At 48.6% G+C, this 18,960-nt stretch overlaps 1 protein-coding gene across 1 annotated transcript in view; it reads left to right on the forward strand.

Annotated features, from left to right (window-relative positions):
- Window positions 1-18,960, forward strand: part of FAM168A (family with sequence similarity 168 member A) — a 179,677-nt gene that overhangs the window by 132,929 nt on the left and 27,788 nt on the right. Inside the window, exon 3 of the mRNA XM_084280231.1 lies at window positions 17,913-17,993. Coding sequence (XP_084136357.1) covers window positions 17,913-17,993 — 81 coding nt within the window. The remainder of the gene's footprint in view (window positions 1-17,912; window positions 17,994-18,960) is intronic.

Consider the following 18,960-nt stretch of genomic DNA (forward strand, 5'->3'; position numbering starts at 1 on the left):
CAGAACAGTTTGGGTTGGAAGGGACCTTCAAAGATCACCTACTCCAACCTATGGGCAAGGACAATCTCCACTAGGTCAGGGTGCCCAAAGCCCCATCCAACCTGACCTTGATCCCTGCCAGGGATCCAGGTGCAGCCACAGCTTCTCCAGGCAACTCATTCCATCACTAAGGGGGGACCTCAGTCCCAAAGTGTTCCAGCTTTAAATCTTGAAGAAACCCTGTTAGTAAAAGCCCACATGGAAGTGGGAATGGACTTTTTTTTTTTTAGCTTCAGTGTTCTGGATCTGTATTGGATCTGTTTCATGCTTCATGAAACATGAGAATACTGTCTTCTGGGAGCTTTCATTCTAACTCAATACACGTGGGATATTGAGGGAAATAAGTTATACCTAATTAAATCTGGACACCAGCAACTGCTTTAGATCATTTGGGGTATGGGCTTGAGTGTCAAAAGACCTCAAAAATGTGAACAGCATGGGGCTGTAGCCACAATACTTATTTCCTTAGTACTTGCTTGGTGTCTTTTTAGTCTGAGCTCTTGAGCTTGCATGGGTCGTGAACACATATCTCCCACCTCTTCAGCACCCACACATATATTATGTATTTTAGGAGAGCTTGTTGTGCATCCAACGCTATAAATATTTCAAGATGTGTTACTAAAATCCCTCCTGTTCTTCCACGTGGACAGGCAGCACTGAATTCATGCCAGAGCTTTTGGTGGTCTGCAGCCCACCTACGGTCCTATGGCAGACTGTGTGAATTGGAAAGTGCTGTCAGCACCTTCCTCCCCTGTGTCTCTGGTTGATAAATCACATATGAAGCATTTTGTGGTTTTATCTTTCCTTGTACCTTTAATCTGCCGTGCCCTCAGTGCAAGAAGGACATGGACCTCTTAGAGCAGGTCCGGAGGAGGCCATGAGGATGATCCAAGGGCTGGAGCACCTCTCCTATGAAGACAGGCTGAGAGAGTTGGGCTGGTTCAGCCTGGAGAAGAAAAGGCTCCGGGGACACCACAGAGCCCCTTCCAGTCCCTGAAGGGACCTACAGGAAAGCTGAGAAGGACTGTTTGTAAGGGCATGGAGCAATGGGGTGAGAGTAATGGTTTTAAACTAGAGCAGGGGAGGTTTAGGTTGGGCATTAGGAAGAAGTTCTTCCCTCTGAGGGTAGTGGATCCCTGGCCGAGGTTGCCCAGAGAGGTGCTGGAGGCCCCATCCCTGGAGACATTCAGGGTCAGGCTTGCTGGGGCTCTGAGCGACCTGCTGTAGTGAAGATGTCCCTGCTCACTACGGGGGGTGGGACTAGATGGGCTTTAAAGGTCCCTTCCAACCCAACAAAGCCTGTGATTCAATGATTCTGTGATCTGTCATCCATCCTATGAGTCACAGACATCCCCTCCTTGTCCCTACAAAATATTACACCTGGGTAATACCACACAAGTCTTGGGATTTTCTTAAACAAGCCTGACCTCTTTCCCATGTCAAAAACAAGCAAAAGAGGGGCTGCCACGAATTTATCACATCTGCTTGAGCAACCAGAAGAATGCACCTCAACCATAAAATATCATCTACTTAATTAGCTGTAATTGCTTTGCTGAGTTGGGCTATCATAGAAATCATTGTTTTATAGCAAGCAAATGAAAATTTCCCCGTGCTAAAACATCCCTGGGCTGTCACCTCTCAACTGTGGTTTTTTAATATGGTTGTTGTTTCTTCTGGGCAGAAGTCTGTTTGTAAGGAATAAAATATATACAAGATGGAGAAGGGATTATTATTTGCTCTTTCATATTTTTTTTCTTCTGAAGCTTTCTGAAGAGAAGCTCTACCAGAACAGCTGCTGCAAAAACATAGCTCTGATTAAAACATTTCCTGAAATTAGTTTCTTCTTTCTTTCTTTTCTTTTTTTAGGAGAGGGATTACAGGGCAAGAACATGGTTTATATACACTTCTTTAGGAAGTGATGGGATTGAGAAATGCAGTTTATGAGCCAGAAGTAGTAAATGCTTCATAACCCCATGATTTGAGTGCTCTTCCTCCTTGGCTTTCAGTGAATTGCTGCATCTGCTGGTGGGTTCTTTAAGGTCTGGTGGGTGGTCGGGGGATGGCATCCCAACTCTTGGCTGGAAGATGAAAGACAATAATGGCCTGGCCTGTATTAAGAACAGTGTGGTGAGTAGGAATAAAGAAGTCATTGTCCTCCTGTACTCAACCCCACCTTGAGTACTGTGTTCAGGTTTGGGCACCTCAATACAGAAAAGACCTTGAGGTGCTGGAGCGTGTCTAGAGAAGGGTGACGAGGCTGGTGAGGGGACTGGAGAATAAATGTCATGAGGAGCAGCTGAGGGAACTGGGGCTGTTTAGTCTGGAGAAGAGGAGGTAGAAGGGAGATCTAATCGCTCTCTGAAAGGAGGGTGTGGAGAGATGAGGACTGACCCCTTCTCCCTAGTGACAAGTGACAGGACAAGAGGAAATAGCATTAAGCTAAGCCAGGAAAGGTTTAGATTGGAGATTAGGAAAAACTTCTTCCCAGAGAGGGTTGTTGTGTCATTGGAACAGGCTGCCCAGGGAGGCGGTGGAGTCTCCATCCCTGCAGGGATTTAAAAGATGGTTAGATGTTGTGCTGAGGGACATGGTTTAGTGGTGGTTGGCTAGTTAGGGTGACGGTTAAACTTGATGATCTAAAGGATCCCTTCCAACCAAGACAGTCCTATGATTCTATGGTTCTATGATTCTATAAAGACCTTGGGATAAGGGGTCCGTGTGGGATCACTGTATTTCTTCTCTCTTTCCAAGAGAACCTTTTCACATCCAAGATGGTAAAATCAGATTTTATTTTCACCAAAGCCTTTTTTTTTATTTATTTTTTAAAGGCCACTGTGGAGATTTGCCAGTTCAAATATTATGTATTCTCAGCTTCCCTCAAGCACAATTTGAATTTAATCTCCTGGCCCAAATACATGTGAGAGACCCATTAAGCCTTTTAACACCCAAAAACTGGTTTTGTTAATATTCTGTGTGTGCTCCATCTGCTGCTGTGTTTGTCTAAAGCTAATGTATTTGAGAGCAATTCTCTTTGCTGGTCTATGTCCAAAATGTCCAAAATACCATATGGACATTTTAAAGTTAATTAGCATTTTTAAATTCAGCATCTAAGTTAAGGATGTTGTGATCCTGAAACCTGTGTTTAACTCAAGCATGGCTTGTTCTTGTAACCCCATATTTTTTAGCATTTTGAATTTTTATTCAATTTTGCTAACCCTCACGAATTAAAATTGCCAGGTTCACCCTTTAAAAATGTCCCTTTGGGGCAATAATTTGATTCTATAAGCTTGTTGTCATCATCTTGGAATTGCCCATTACTGCAATTAGCTGAAATAGGAAATTCAGTGTCCCCAGAGATCTTCTTGGTGTGAATCAAGACCAGCTCTGGTGAAATCAGGAGGATGCTGCCAATGTCAGAGGAGAATATGGAGTATAAAAAGCAGAGATAGGAAGCAAGGCAGGGAAAGACTTAATTTCTGGGCAGATTTTGTTGTGTTAATCCTTGATCACTCTCTAGGGATGTCCAGGGCATGCCAAACCAACAGCACCAAGGACCTTGGCTTTGGCAGCACACATGGAATACCATTTTTTAGGTACATCCAACACCAGTAAATTAAATTTAAGAATCTTGAGTATGAAAAACTAAAAGTAATGCCTGGTCAGGTAGGGAACATCTTGCCATCACTTCTTTTCCAAGCAAATGCCTGGTCCTGTGAAGTTACAATCTGAAAGAAATATTTTTGACACCTACTACTCCACCTTTAGCTCCTCCTGTAGACGTGGCACTGGTGGCACAAGGTTTGTAGCAACAAACCCTCCTATGCAGAAAGGAAAGCAGTGACTTGCCCCAGAAAACATTCATACTGCATCTTGACAACACTTTGTGTGATGATAAATGAAGTGGGAGGATAGTCTTGTGCCAAACAACCTGAACAGGGTCATCTTCTGTTTGGGTTCTAGTTTCTGGGTGACTCACATAATCACAGACTCAGGGACCTCTGGAGATCCCCCAGTCCCACCCCTGCCAGAGTAGGAGTCCCTCCAGCAGGCTGCACAGGACAGTGCCTGGGATCACGGGGTTGGAATGGCTCCAGAGATGGAGGGAGACTCCCCAGGCTCTCTGGGCAGCCTGGCCCAGGGCTCTGCCACCCTCCAGGAAAGAAGTTCCTCCTCAGGGTTCGGTGGAACTTCCTGTACTCTGGTTTGTGTCCATGGCCTCTTGTCCTGTCTCTGGGCACCATAGAAAAAATATGGACCCCCATCTTCCTGACCCCTATCCCTCAAGGATTTATCAGCATTGACTTGCAGCAAGCTAGCATGTCCCTCAGTGTTTTGGCATCTCTGGCTGAGGAATTGGGATTTTCCTTCCTGTCCCAGGGCTCCCTCACCATCACCAGGAAGAAGTTCTTCCCCAGATTGGTGTGGAACTTCCTGTGCTCCAACTTGAGGCCATTGCCCCTTCTCCTGTCCCCACAGACACTGAGAAGAGGCTGGCCATGTCCCCCTGTGTCCCACCCTTCAGATATTGATAACCATTGATCAGATCCCCTCTCAGGCTGCTTCTCTCCAGGCTGAACAGCCCCAGCTCACTCAGCCTTTCCTCACAGGGGAGATGCTCCAGGCCTTTCATCATCTCAATGTCCCTCCTCTGGACTCTCTCCAGGAGATCCCTGTCTTTTTTATCCCAGGGAGCCCAGAACTGGACACAACACTCCAGGTGGGGCCTGGTAGGGCAGAGCAGAGGGGGAGGATCCCCTCCATTGACCTGCTGGCCACGCTCCTCCTGATGCACCCCAGGATCCCATTCGCTCTCTAAGCCACCAGGGCACACTGCTGGCTCATGACCACCCTGTCACCCACCAGGACCTCCAGGTCCTTCTCTGCAGAGCTCCTCTCCAACAGCTCCCCCCCAGCCTGTACTGATACAAGCAGTTATTTCTTCCCAGGTGCAAAACTCTCCACTTGCTTTCTTTGAACCTCATTTGGTTTCTTACTGCCCAGCTCCCAATTACAAAGTCCAAAAAGGCATCGGAGATGCACACTGAAGTCAGTTCCTTTTCCATAGCTGGAAGTGTGGAGGTCTTCCTCACATTATCCCCTCTGTCACAGAGCAGAAATTACATCGGGAGCAAAATGCCAACGCTCCAATATTTTATTTTTTAGTTTTTATTTCCTTCAGGCCTGGAAATGGAGCTGAAAAGGGTGAATTGGGAATTAGCCAGATGAACAAGTGCATTTTGGAAATCACAAAAGGCTGTTTCCTGACTAGTTATTGTAAATACCCTTCTGTAACCTATAACCTGAGGGCATGGAGAGCTGGGGCTTGCTCTTGTGCCTGCCTGCATTTGCATTACAAACTCCTCGAGAAAGAGCCTACCAGGAATCTTCCCTTACAGACCCATCCAGAGTTGCCATAGAAACTCTGTCAGAGCAGAAGGAGACCTCAAGCGCCCACTTCTGAAAGAGTGAGGCTGTCCTTGCCCTCTGCAAGATTCCAGGGAGATGGTGAATTCATGATTGAAAAGTATTTGTGCTTCTGTAGCATGATGTGTGGAACTGTGCGGGTGTTTGTGGGTTGGACTCCTGGGTTGCCGGAGGAGAAGGGATGCTCATATCCTCCAGGAATGTGCTTAAAATACACCATGATGGAGCCTTCTCTGCATCAGAATTCATAGAATCATCAAATCACAGAATCCCCTGAGCTGGAAGGGACCTGTAAGGCCCATCGAGTCCAACCCCCTGGCTCCACACAGGCCAAGTCAGAGCAGGACACTGAGCGCATCGGCCAGACGCTTCTTGCCCTCAGCCCAGCTCAGGGCTGTGACCCCTTCCCTGTGGAGCCTGTGCCAGCGCCCGACCCCCCTCTCAGGACAGAACCTCTTCCTGACACCCAGCCTAAACCTCCCCTGTGCAGCTTCACGCCGTTCCCTCAGGTTCCAGCCCTGGTCCCCACAGAGAGGAGAGAGATCGGTGCTGCCCCTTCGCTCCCCTCGGCAGGAAGCCACAGACCCCATGAGGTCTCCCCTCAGCCTCCTCTTCTCCAGGCTGAACAACCCCAGGCACTTCAGCCTTTCCTCGTAAGTCTTCCCCTCCAGCCCCTTTCCCATCCTCACTGCCCTCCTCTGGACACTCTCCAATGGTTTGTCCCCCTCTTGTCCTGTGGTGCCCAAACCTGCCCCCAGGACTGGAGGTGAGGCCACCCCAGTGCGGAACAATCCCCTCCCTGGACGGGCTGTGCCAGGCTTGAAGCACCCCAGGATGTGATTGAGCCCTCCTGGCTGCCTGGGCACGCAGCTGGCTCATAGGTAACTTGCTATCTACTAAGACCCCCAAGTCTCTCTCAATGTTGCATCAGTCAACCTTCACTTGAAGGTGGAAAACCAGTACCTCAAACATGATGTGCTCCTCTTCCTTCTTTTCAGATACATCTCCCCCAAATTTCAATTTACTGCAGCTCTTTTCCTTCCAACTTCTGCACTTCAGTGCAGATTTCAGTTCAGATAGAGAAATGCATATTCAGCATGGAGAATGCAAGTAATTATTCCATTAAAGATGCATGAATTAAGCAAGGCCACAGCTTACTTTCCCCAAACTACATTGCATCTCTAAGCCAGTGAGAGCAGAAGGCATCTTCTGCTGGTGAAGTAAGCAGGTTTGATGCTGGGTGCACACAGGAAACCAGAGGTTTTCAGATTTAAAAAAAAGAAAGCAACCCTGTTGCTTTTCTGACTGTAAACTCCCTTTAGTTTGTCGTTTTGGATCAGTTCAGCTGCCATTTGAGAAGCCCTTCTGTGGCATCTCCTCACCTGCCGTGCACCCGTGCTGACCTTCCAAATGTTAGAACAGCCCCAGAAAATGCTTTCCGTGATGTCCAAGAAATGGCAAAGGAAGAAATGTCTGGACAGGATGAAAAATGAGCTGTGTGTAGTCACTGTGAGCAAGAGGAATGCTTAAATTTAATCCTAGAATCTCCTGAGCTGGAAGGAACACTTAAGGCCCATCGAGTCCAACCCCTGGCTCCACACAGGCCCAGCCAAGTCAGAGCAGGACACTGAGCGCATCGGCCAGACGCTTCTTGCCCTCAGACCAGCTCGGGGCTGTGACCAATTCCCTGGGGAGCCTGTCCCAGTTTTCCCTACAGACATTTCTGTGTCAGAAAAAGTTCCCTTTTCCTTTTGCAGTTATATTAGCTTCTCTAATAAAAGATCTGTCCTCTCCCAGCAACCTTCTCCTCATTAGTCTTCTGCTTGGCTCTGGACAGGCGTGTTAGAGGTTACCCAGCATTGATGTGGATGCCTGGCTTTATCTGCAGATTGATTTTCAGTATGAAAAAAAAAATCATGCTGATTTTCAGTATGAGGGATTCCTTTGAGAAAGAATGAAAATCATTATTCTTCAGGGCTTATCTTGGGGAGAATAGGAGGAGTACCACTTGGTCTGCATTACGTTTAGCAGCCTTCTGCTATCATAACTTATTTTAATCCTTCCAGCTAAATATTTCCCAGGGGAACATTATTGGATAAGGTGTAGCTGCAGTTCAGTGTTTAAGAAATAACTGTAATGGTTTCTTTATCTAGGGCTTACGCTTTCCATGGAGCAACAAACAATTTTGTGTTATCATTAGCTGCTGTTCATATCTTGTTTTGGCTTAGTCAAATACAGAACGAAGTAAATAATTGGAGGGAGCATTCGTATCGCAGGACTTAAATGGCTTTATAAAACTTCTTTCCCATAGAGACTTGTTTCAGCATAGAAAAGGATATGACAGATGTCTCTTGCCCAGAAGTTATGTTGATTGATGGTCTGTCAAGTTCTGCCACTGTGGTTTATTTATAATACACTCCTTAAATAATCAAACTATCTCACTAATACTTTTGGACATTTGCTCCTAGTTTTCAAGATGAGTTTTGCTCACACAAATGAGTCCTGAACCCAGACAACTGCAATGAGACCTGGAAGTTTTCTTTTTCACAGAATCGCAAAGTTGGAAAAGACCTTTAAGATCATCAAGTACAACCGTTTCTGTTCTCTACTCAACCAGATCTCTCAGTACCTCATCTACCTATCTGTTAAACACACCCAGGACCTGGGACTCAGCCCCTTCCCTGGGCAGCCTGTTCCACAGCCCCACAACTCTTGCAGGGAAGAACTTTTCTCTCCCATCTGAGCTGACCCTGCCCTGGTGCAGCTTGAGCCCATTGCCCCTTGTCCCATCTCCTGTCCCCTGGCTGAAGAGACCATCGCCCGCCTCTCTGCACCCTCCTGGCAGGTCACTGTAGGCAGTGATAAGTTCTCCCCTTAGCCTCCTCTTCTCCAGGCTCAACACCCCCAGCTCCTTTACCTCCTTTAACTTTAGTCCATTCCCCCTTGTCCTGCCATTATCTACCCTTGTAAGAAGTTGGTTCCCCTCACATGAGGATTGGTTTTGCATGGCTGTGGGTAACGAGCACTAAGTAAGTTGCTGCTTATATAAAGGAAAAGACCTTTCAGGTGAAAAAAGAACCAACTGTGAAAGGTCTCCAGAGAAGTGAGCAGGTCGTGGAATGCTAGAGAACTTTTAAAGCAGTTGCTGTGTCTGGTGAATACGTGTTCTACTGTTCTACTCTTGGGCTGATGAGGCTTGAAACAGTAATAAGGGGGTGGCACTTTTTCATGGGAATGAATGTATTTATTATCCTCAGAGACTCCAGAAACGCTGGATTCTCAACCATCCATTAACTTGCTCTTCAGAACAGTTCCACCCTTGCTTTCAGATTTCCTTCTATTTTTACACCCATTTAGCATGAGTGGGGTGGAATGGTTTCACGGCAAGGTGGTGATGGGATACTGATGGTAATGTGGGACAATCAGTGTAAAGGAAAACCTGGCACAGCCTCTGGGCTCCCTGCAACATCAAGGTGGATTTGCCAATCCATATGCTCGTCCTTCATAATGCCCAGGGAATGGGACACAGGAGAGAGTTTGACGTGGAAATGTGTGTAGTCACTGTGCTCAGTTCAACTCTTCAATAGTTCTGTGTGAGTAGGAAAGAAAGAAGAGGTTCTGCCATCCTGCCTGCTGTAGTTGCATTTCTGAGCTGGTAAAATGTCACCTCCCTACCTTCCATGCACCAAAGGAGATTCCCAGGGGATGAACTCTCCAAAAGGCAGAAGAAGATGGATGGTCCAAGCCACAAGCTCTGTGGCTGTGTGAGGCACAAAGCAAGCTCAAAACACATCCTTCTGGGTGGGGAAAGGCTCATTCCATGGGAGAGCAAAGTTTGTTTCAATCCATGCTTCAAGTCATTTCTGAAATGCCATAACTCTTAATCTCTGGAGACTTGGTTTCCAGTGCAGAATTAGTTTCCAGATGTTCTCCTCAGCTATTTCCTCTGTGCCCTAATCATCACATAATTAGGAGCATTCTTTCTGGTGTCATTGCTACCGGCAATCAACGTTCAAGAGTGTTACTTAAAGTCTGGCTGGTAAAGGCTTTGGCGGAGCTATGCCAGAAAGCCTACGTGGTGTCTGCTCTCTAAATTCTCAGCTCTGGGATAATTCCTCAAACACCATATTTGCATGTTTGGGTCACAGAATGAGACTTTTTGCAAAAATAAATTCCCAATCACAGAATCACAGACTGGCTGGGCTTAGAAAGGACCTCTGGAGAACACCCAGTCCCACCCCTCCCAGAGCAGGGTCCCCTCCAGCAGGCTGCACAGGACAGCGCCCAGGATCACGGGGTTGGGATGGCTCCAGAGATGGAGGGAAACTCCCCAAGCTCTCTGGGCAGCCTGACCCAGGGCTCTGCCACCCTCCAGGAAAGAAGTTCCTCCTCAGGTTTAGGTGGAACTTCCTCTGGAGCTGGAGAGAAGCTGGGAGGCAGAAATCCTTCCTGGGGAGGAGGGAGGCCCTGGCACAGGGTACCCAGAGAAGCTAGGGCTGTCCCTGGATCCCTGACAGGGTTAAAGGCCAGGTTGGATGGGGCTTGGGGAACACTGGGCTGTGGGGGTTTTCCCTGCACGTAGCAGGGGATAACACTGGTGTGGCTGTGAGGTCCCTTCCCACCCAAACCAGTCTGGGGATCTGTGGATGTGAGTTGTGAGGATGGGCAATGCACCCTGAAGTCTCCTGTAGTGGAAGCAGAAAAACAGGGATCTTTGCTTTGGAACTTCCCTTGTAAAACTTCCCACAGGTGCCTTTGCCCTGGGGTTTTACTGTCCTGTTGTCCTTCGTGTGTAGTCCTTTGGAGTCTGACCATGCCAACCCACAGAGAATCACAAAACCCTCTTCTGGTGCCTCCTGCATAGGAGAAACCAGAGCTGTTTTGCACCCAAGGCTTGGTATGAGTGCCCTGAATTTCAACTGCTGAAACGAATGAAAGAGAACAACAAATCTAATCCTTGGCTGAGTCCAAATAAATCCTTTCCCTCTATCACTGTCCCTTCAGTTCTTTAATCCTCCCCACCCTGCTGCTAGCCTTTCCTCTGAGAGCAACACTTGGCCTGCTGAGATCTCTGGGTGGTTTTTTTTCTCCTGCAACCTCATTCCCCCACAGTATTTCGTTGTTTTTTGCTGTACTGACACACCGAACAACTGCAGAAGCCGTGTTGAATCTCAGCACCTTGGTACCAGGAATAAGCTACCAGGATGGAAAGGGCTGTCTTCAATGCCTCATCCAACCATTTCTTGCCTTGTGTGTGAGCTTGGGTATACAGTTAACACATGCATCCGTCTGGCACGTAGGCAATAAAATATATATATATGTAGCTGGAAATACAAGCTAAGTAACTGCTTTCTTATGGGCATTCTGAGTATAATCATGAAGGAGCCTGGGCTAGACAAAGCTGGTGGTTAAACGCATTTGGAGGCTCTGTATGCGGCACCATGCAGTGCTACAGGCCTGGGGAGACAGGCTGGAGAGCTGTCAGGCAGAGAAGGGCCTGGGGGTGGTGGGTGACTGACCATGAGCCAGCAGTGTGCCCGGGTGGCCAGGAAGGCCAATGGCATCCTGGCTTGTGTCAGACACAGTGTGGCCAGTAGGTCTGGAGAGGGGATTGTGCCCCTGGACTGGGGCATTGGTGAGGCTGCACCTCGAGTGCTGGGTCCAGTTCTGAGCTCCTCACCATAAGAAGGACATTGAGGTCCTGGAGCGACTCCAGAGAAGGGCAGCCAGGCTGGGGAAGGGGCTGGAGGGCAAATCCTCTGAGGAGCCACTAAGGGAGCTGGGGGTGTTGAGCCTGGAGAAGAGGAGGCTGAGGGGAGACCTTCTCAGCACCTCCACTGACCTGCCAGGAGGGTGCAGAGAGGTGGGCGATGGTCTCTTCAGCCAGGGGACAGGAGATGGGACAAGGGGAAATGGGCTCAAACTGTGCCAGGGCAGGGTCAGCTCAGATGGGAGAGAAAAGTTCTTCCCTGGCAGAGTTGTGGGGCTGTGGAACAGGCTGCCCAGGGAGGAGGCTGAGGCCCTGGTCCTGGGTGTGTTTAACAGAGGGGTAGATGAGGTACCGAGAGATCTGGGTCAGCACAGGACAGGAACGGTTGGACTTGATGAGCCTAAAGTGCTTTTCCAACCTTGGGATTCCGTGATTCTTTTTTAGTTTATTTCTTAAACTCATTTACTAGCATGTCTCCTAAAGGTGTGCATATTAAAAAGAGGAGTGAGTAGCTGGGACTCATAGCTTTAAATCCAGTCATCAAAAGCAGCATTGCACCAAAGAGGACAGGCTTGAGCAGAGCTGGAAATAATGGTATAGAAACATTTAGAAATACATGAAAAATTAAAGGCAGCTTTAAAACACCTACTTGATGCAGCCCTGTGTGCTATGAGCTTTGCACAGCCAGTTATTGCATCGTAATTTTTCAAGCAGTTCAGTTAGTGCTTCTCAGAGCTGGAGTGTTGTATATTTTCCTTGGGGAGAACATTAAATGAACACTGGCTTTCCTACTCCTATTGATTTTGGAGATGCTATTAAATTAAAATCAAGCAAGAAAACAACTTTTGATCTCTTCTGTGAGGAGTCTAATAAATTCTGTTCAGTATGTTTTCATCTCATTTTCTTCCCTTCTGCATTACTGCTGTAACAAAGTTCCACACCTCAGCAGAGACATGGTCTCATCATGTGAAGATCTATAGAAGTAGAAAGTAAAGGATCACAGAATCTCATAGAATCCCAGACTGGTTGGGGTAGGAAGGGATCTCTGGAGATCATCCAGTCCCACCCCTCCCAGATCAGGATCCCCTTCAGCAGGCTGCACAGGGCAGTGTCCAGGATCATGGGGTTGGGATGGCTCCAGAGATGGAGGGAGACTCCCCAAGCTCTCTGGGCAGCCTGGCCCAGGGCTCTGCCACCCTCCCAGCAAAGAAGTTCCTCCTCGGGGTTAGTTGGAACTTTCTCTGCTCCAGTTTGTGCCCACGGCCCCTTGTCTTGTCCCTGGGCACTCCTGAACACAGACTGACCCCTCCTCCTAAGCCCACCCCTCAAGGGTTTCTCAGCACTGAGAAGATCCCCCTCAGTCTTCTCTTCTCCAGGCTGAACAGCCCCCGAGTCCCTCAGCCTCTCTGGGTTAGAGAGATGTTCTGGTGCCCTCAACATCTCCACAGCCCTTTGCTGTCCCCTCCCCAGGTTCTCCTTGTCCTTCCTGTCCCAGGGAGCCCAGCCCTGCATACACTATTCCCAGTGAGGCCTCCCCAGGACAGGTCAGAGGGGCAGGAGAACCTCCCTGACCTACTGCCCACACTTCTTCTGATACCCCTAGGATGCCTTTGGCTTTCTTGTTCACGAGGGCACATTGCTGGTCATGATGAACCTAGTGTCCACGAGCCCTCCTAGGCCTTTTTCCACAGGGCTGCTTCCCAGCAGGACACCCTGAACCATACTGGTACCAGGAGTTACTGCTCCCTGGTGCTGTATCCCATACTTGCCCATGTTGAATTCCACAACATCACTCCCTATCCAGCTCTCCCGCCTGTCCAGAACTCCATGGATGGCAGCACAACCTTCCAGTGTGTCAGCCAGTTTGGTACCATCACAAACTGGCTGAGGGTACACTCTGTCCCTTCATCCAAGTCATCGATGAATGTATTGAGCAGGGCTGGAGCCAGGACTGACCCCTGAGGAATACCACTTCTAACAGGATATTTTCTTTCTATCCTGGACATTTTCATGTCTCCAACAGGAAGCCCATGAGGATTAGTGGCACTCAACATAAAACAAGTGGGGTTTGGCCCATTTGTGGGTTAATTTTGATTCAAGGTGAAGAATCAAGGCAGACATGGCAGGAGGGGAGCAGGGTCAGCAGAAGAAATGGGCATTTTCAGGAGGTCTTATAGGGTATCCAAAGGGAAAATCAGAGCAGGATATCACATGCTTTGATGAATCTAGACACTTCTTTCTTGAGTTCATCATTTGATCGGGGCTTCATCTTATACCCCAGGGGATGTAAGACGTGGGGGCAGTGATGGGAATTGCAGCTTTTGCTATCCTGAGGAGGCTTGTTTGTGGTCATTTGGAGGATGAAGAAGAGCCAACAAACATAAGTCCTGACGCCTCAAAAAACTATAAGGTATAAAAATGTCTCATGTATTTTTAAACCCAGTGGGTTTTGAGCACTGGGAATTTTCAAGCACGTTTCCCCTGGCACAAATTGCCCCAGATTCTGCTACTTTCTTATCTTTCAGTATGTCCAAAAAAGGAGCAAACCACATTAATTTTCCTGCACCTTTCCCATCTCTGTTTCCTCTTAAAATACAAAAGACAAGTTTTCTTGCTGGAGGTCAGCACTTATCAAAGTTTATGAGATCAGAGTGGAAGATAGAGGAGAGCAGGGCTGGCTGCATCTTTTCGCATCTGAAGCTATTAAAGCTTCCTTGATAGAAACAGTATTTATCTGAAATGAAATTATTCTGGAAATGGCCATAACTTTCTTTCAGAACAACAGAAGGTACCACAGTAAACAAGATGCAGTCCTACCAAGCAGAAGTTCACAGAATCACAGAATGACAAGGTTGGAAAAGACCTTTAAGATCATCAAGTCCAACCATTCCTGTCCTATGATAAACCATATCCCTAAGTACTTAATCTACCCATCTATTAAACACACCCAGGGGCAGAGACTCAGCCCCCTCCCTGGGCAGCCTGTTCCACAGCCCCACAGCTCTTACAGGGACGAACTTTTCCCTCCCATCTGAGCTGACCCTGTCCTGGCGCAGCTTGAGCCCATTTCCCCTTGTCCCATCTCCTGTCCCCTGGCTGAAGAGACCATCGCCCACCTCTCTGCACCCTCCTGTCAGCTCAGTGGAGGTGCTGAGAAGGTCTCCCCTCAGCCTCCTCTTCTCCAGGCTCAACACCCCCAGCTCCCTCAGCCGCTCCTCAGAGGATTTGCCCTCCAGCCCCTTCCCCAGCCTGGTTGCCCTTCTCTGGAGTCACTCCAGGACCTCAATGTCCTTCTTATGGTGAGGAGCCCAGAACTGGACACAACACTTGAAGTGCAGCCTCACCAATGCCCAGTACAGGGGCAAAAGTTAAACCCAAAATAAGAGAAAGAAGACCACAATATACGGTTGTCTCCATCTGCAATAACCGAGGAGTCTTTCAATAACTGGCAGGATGGAAGAGCTTTCTCAAAGCCACAGTTTTCCTGTGGTCTGATTTATTTCAGGTTGTTTTATTTCTTTCATATATATATAAAAACCTGATACTGATAATTTTGGTCTGAGTAAAAGAGAATGCTTTTACATGGAATTTGATAGTGTGTTAGTGCTGGTGATCTCTCAGAGGGTGTAGATGAAATTCTCATGGCATGTATCCACACAAGACTGTGTTTGTCATGGTTGTTGACGTAAGGACTATTAATTAAGGACTATTATACGGACTACTACAGCAGGTCATGGGACTCAATACTTTTGGGGGGATGTTGGAGGGATTGTCCCTCTGCTCTGGGACACAGACCCCCCGGCAGCACTGCCTCCAGCTCGGGGGTTCCTAGGACAAGGAGGACACAGAGCTGTGGGAGCCAGTCCTGAGGAGGCCACAGAGATGATGGGAGAGCTGGAGCCCTTCTGCTCTGGAGCCAGGCTGGGAGAGCTGGGCTGGCTCAGCCTGGAGAAGAGAAGGCTGCTTCTGGGGAGAGCTCCCAGCCCCTTCCCGTCCCTCTAGGGGCTCCAGGAGAGCTGGAGAGGGGCTGGTATTGAGGGCAGGGAGGGCCAGGCCCAGGGGAACAGCCTTCATCTGCAGGAGGGCAGCTGGAGAGTGACTGGGAGGCAGAAATCCTTCCCGGGGAGGGGTAGGCCCTGTCACAGGATGCCCAGAGAAGCTGGGGCTGTCCTTGGCTCCCTGTCAGGGTTCAAGGCCAGGTTGGATGTGGCTTTGGGCACCCAGGGCCTGAACTGGAGCAGGCAACTGGAGGAGCCTGGAGGGATGAATGTACTGGAATAGAAATGGTTATCTTCTAATGAACCGGCGAGTAGGCGGGGATATTTCTGATTTAAGATCTTCATCATTAATGTTCTTCTTGCAATCACCGGATCTGCAAATAACTTTCTGAGGAGCTTCTTGATTGCTAAAAGGCTGTATATATTCCTGAGTGTGATGACAACATAGTTTTATGTAGCCTAAAAAGAAAAAAAAAAAGAAATCTGTTAAGCTGCTGCTTCTCCAACATTAACTACAGCAATTTTTAATTAACCTGATTTAGAAGCCAAATATATCACTGATGAAAATGAGAGGGTAGAACATACAGTCATTTATTCCAGTACAGTGGTCATGATTGTTGAATTAGATTTATTCAAATGAACCTCAAAAATTTTGCTGCAGTCATTGGCTCTGTGCTGGGTGCCAGGTTTTAGGAATCTGCATATAGTCAAAGAGCGGTGAGCTTTGGGGCATGGGGAGGGGAGAGATTGGGATGTGCTTGTCTTGCTGCTCAGAAAGGGGGAGGAAAGACCCATGCTTGCTTTTATTTAATAAGAAAAAGGGGGAAAAAATAAGGTAGGGTGTGAATTGACTGCTAATTACCTCTTCCCAGCCTTTGCTGGCAACTGGCAGACAGCGTCAGTGGAGCTTGGCGTGGAAAGACTCTCCAAGGGTCGTTTTTGTCTGCTGTTGGGTTGGCTCTGCTCTGGGATGATGGCCAACGAGATGCACAGATAAAGTGGGGCAACTGCCGTGGCAGTGAAGCATGGCAAAGCCAAACTCTTTGCCAGCAAAGGAAGATTAACATGTCCCGTTCGGTCTGTCGTAGGGATTTACGCAGGAGCACGTAAGAAGGGATGGAGTTATTCAAGTGTTACTGTTTTCTTTTGGGAAGGCTTCCAAGAAATGGAGGTAGTGCAGTAGACAAAAGGAAATTCGAGCAGACTGAGGTGTGGAGGTTGTCAGCTGTGGTCTTCATGGAAGACAAGAACTTCTCTGGCACCACTTCTTGGTGCTAGACATCTGCACTGTGTGTGGCTGCTCACAGGGATATGGGCCATAAAATCAGAGAATCATCAAATCACAGAATCCCCTGAGCTGGAAGGGACCCCCAAGGCCCATCGAGTCCAGCCCCTGGCTCCACACAGGTCAAGTCAGAGCAGGGCACTGAGCGCATCGGCCAGATGCTTCTTGACCTCAGCCCAGCTCAGGGCTGTGACCCCTTCCCTGTGGAGCCTGTGCCAGCGCCCGACCCCCCTCTCAGGACAGAACCTCTTCCTGACACCCAGCCTAAACCTCCCCTGTGCAGCTTCACGCCGTTCCCTCGGGTTCCAGCCCTGGTCCCCAAAGAGAGGGGAGACATCAGCGCTGCCCTTTCACTCCCCTTGGCAGGAAGCCACCAACCACCATGAGGTCTCCCCTCAGCCTCCTCTTCTCCAGGGTCTCTACAGTGTGATTTCCAAGCCTCCATGTAACTGACTGCTTAAATGATGATTTCCCCTGAACTCCCTATGACCGATCCAAGTGAAGATAATGAAAATTGAAGATGCTCTGCAACCTTTTCTAAAGAGCCCATTAAAACCTCGTGAGGCTTCAAAGGGTACGAGCTGCCACGCTTAGTCCTTCCAGGTGGCCTGGCAGGTAATTCGGTCCTCCCAGGGACAGCAGTTGTGCAGCCATGAGTGAATATAAGGTCTGGCATGTTTTCGTGCAACCTCTCTACCTTCCCTTTAGCAATAAGCTCTGGTTGATGGAAGTGCTGAGCATCGAGGATGCAGGCTGGGTGCTGAGTGCTGCTGTTAGGGTGCCAGGTGCTCCAATGATCAAGCTACAGTGGCTGTAAGCAGCTAAGGAAGAGAAACCTTTCAAATATAGGTGTGCTGGTGGCTTCTCTTAGCTGAATCCTGCATTCACCATGTGTATTTTCATAGAATCATAGAATCACAGTCTGGTCTGGGTTAGAAGGGACCCCAAGGATCACACAGTTACAACCCCCCTGCCAGAGGCAGGGCCACCAACCTCCAGGCCTGGAGCTACACAGGGTTGCCCAGGGCCCCATCCAACCTGGCCTTGAACACCTCCAGGTGTTCAAGAACATACAGTCATCCACCCCCTCTCTGGGCAGCCTATTCCAACCCCTCACAACTCTCTCTGGAAAAAACTTCCCCCTAATACCTAATTTAAACCTTCCTTCCTTTAGCTTTCACAGTGGTTTTCTTCCGAGCACATTGAACATTCCCGCATTCTGGTTCCTGCCCTCATTTTCTAGGGGAAGAAAGATGAAATATTGATGATGTCACGTGTAGAGCACATTCCTAGTCCTTACTATACCTTGGCCAACTGAGAATACATCTGTGCTTTACCTCTCAGCTCTGCCGACAGCATCTGCGCTCACATGGGTTATTTATTGCTTTCCAGGGGTGCCAGCCTCCTCTCTCAACATTGACAAAAGCATAATGTCTCTCTTTTCTTCTCATTGCAGGTTATCCAACAGGCTATCCCACCGCTGCCCCAGCCTACAACCCAAACATGTATCCAACCAGCAGCCCCGGCTACGCCCCAGGTAAAATCCATGCATGGAGATGAGATCGGGCATGTTGAAGCATGCAGGAGGATTTACCTCTTGCTGCTTGGTCTACCAAAGCCATCAGTTTCCATCTGTTTGACAGCAAATACTTTCCAGGGAAAGGGACCTTATTAATGTTTATAAATATCTTAAGTATGGGATGCAGGGGGAAATGGCCAGCCCCTTTTCAGTGCTCTGTGGAGACAGGACAAGGGGCAGTGGCTGCCAGTTGGAGCACAGGAAGTTCCGCACCAATCTGGGGAAGAGCTTCTTCCCGGTGAGGGTGAGGGAGCCCTGGGACAGGCTGCCCAGGGGGGTGTGGAGTCTCCTTCTCTGGAGATATTCCAGCCCTGTCTGGACACCGACCTGTGTGACCTGTCCTAGGGAGGCTGCTTTGGCAGGGGGTTGGACCCCATGAGCTGTCAAGGTCCCTTCCAACCCCTATGGTTCTGTGACTGTGTTAAGCTCTCCCCTTCCTGACTTCATGTCCTCTGTTGGGATTATTTGTCCATGGTGCAAAGTACTTTTGAGCCAGGAGTTACATCTTAATCCTAATCCCATGAGTTCTGTGTCGCTGTAATACCTTGTGCATTGGTGGCTTTTAATATTTTCTCAATACTGCATGCTGCCTGCCCAAGGTTGCCTTCCCCTTCCCTCTGCTCGTCCTCCTCTTCTGATTTGTCACAGATGCAGAAATGTCACCAACCATGTACTGTTTAGTGTCTAGATCTCACATGATGTATCTTCACTGTCCCCAGGTACCAGTATCAATTGGGGACTGGCCTGTTGGAGAGCAGCATAGGGAAGAGGGACCTGGGGATCCTGGGGGACAGCAGAATGACCATGACCAGCAATGTGGCCTTGTGGCAAAGAAGGCCAATGGCATCCTGGGCTGTATAAGAAAGGAGTGGTTAGTAGGTCAAGAGAGGTCCTTCTCCCCCTCTGCTCTGCCCTGGTGAGATCC

This window comes from Gallinula chloropus (genome assembly GCF_964237585.1).
Source record: "Gallinula chloropus genome assembly, chromosome: 1".
NCBI classification, from domain to species: Eukaryota; Metazoa; Chordata; class Aves; order Gruiformes; family Rallidae; genus Gallinula; species Gallinula chloropus.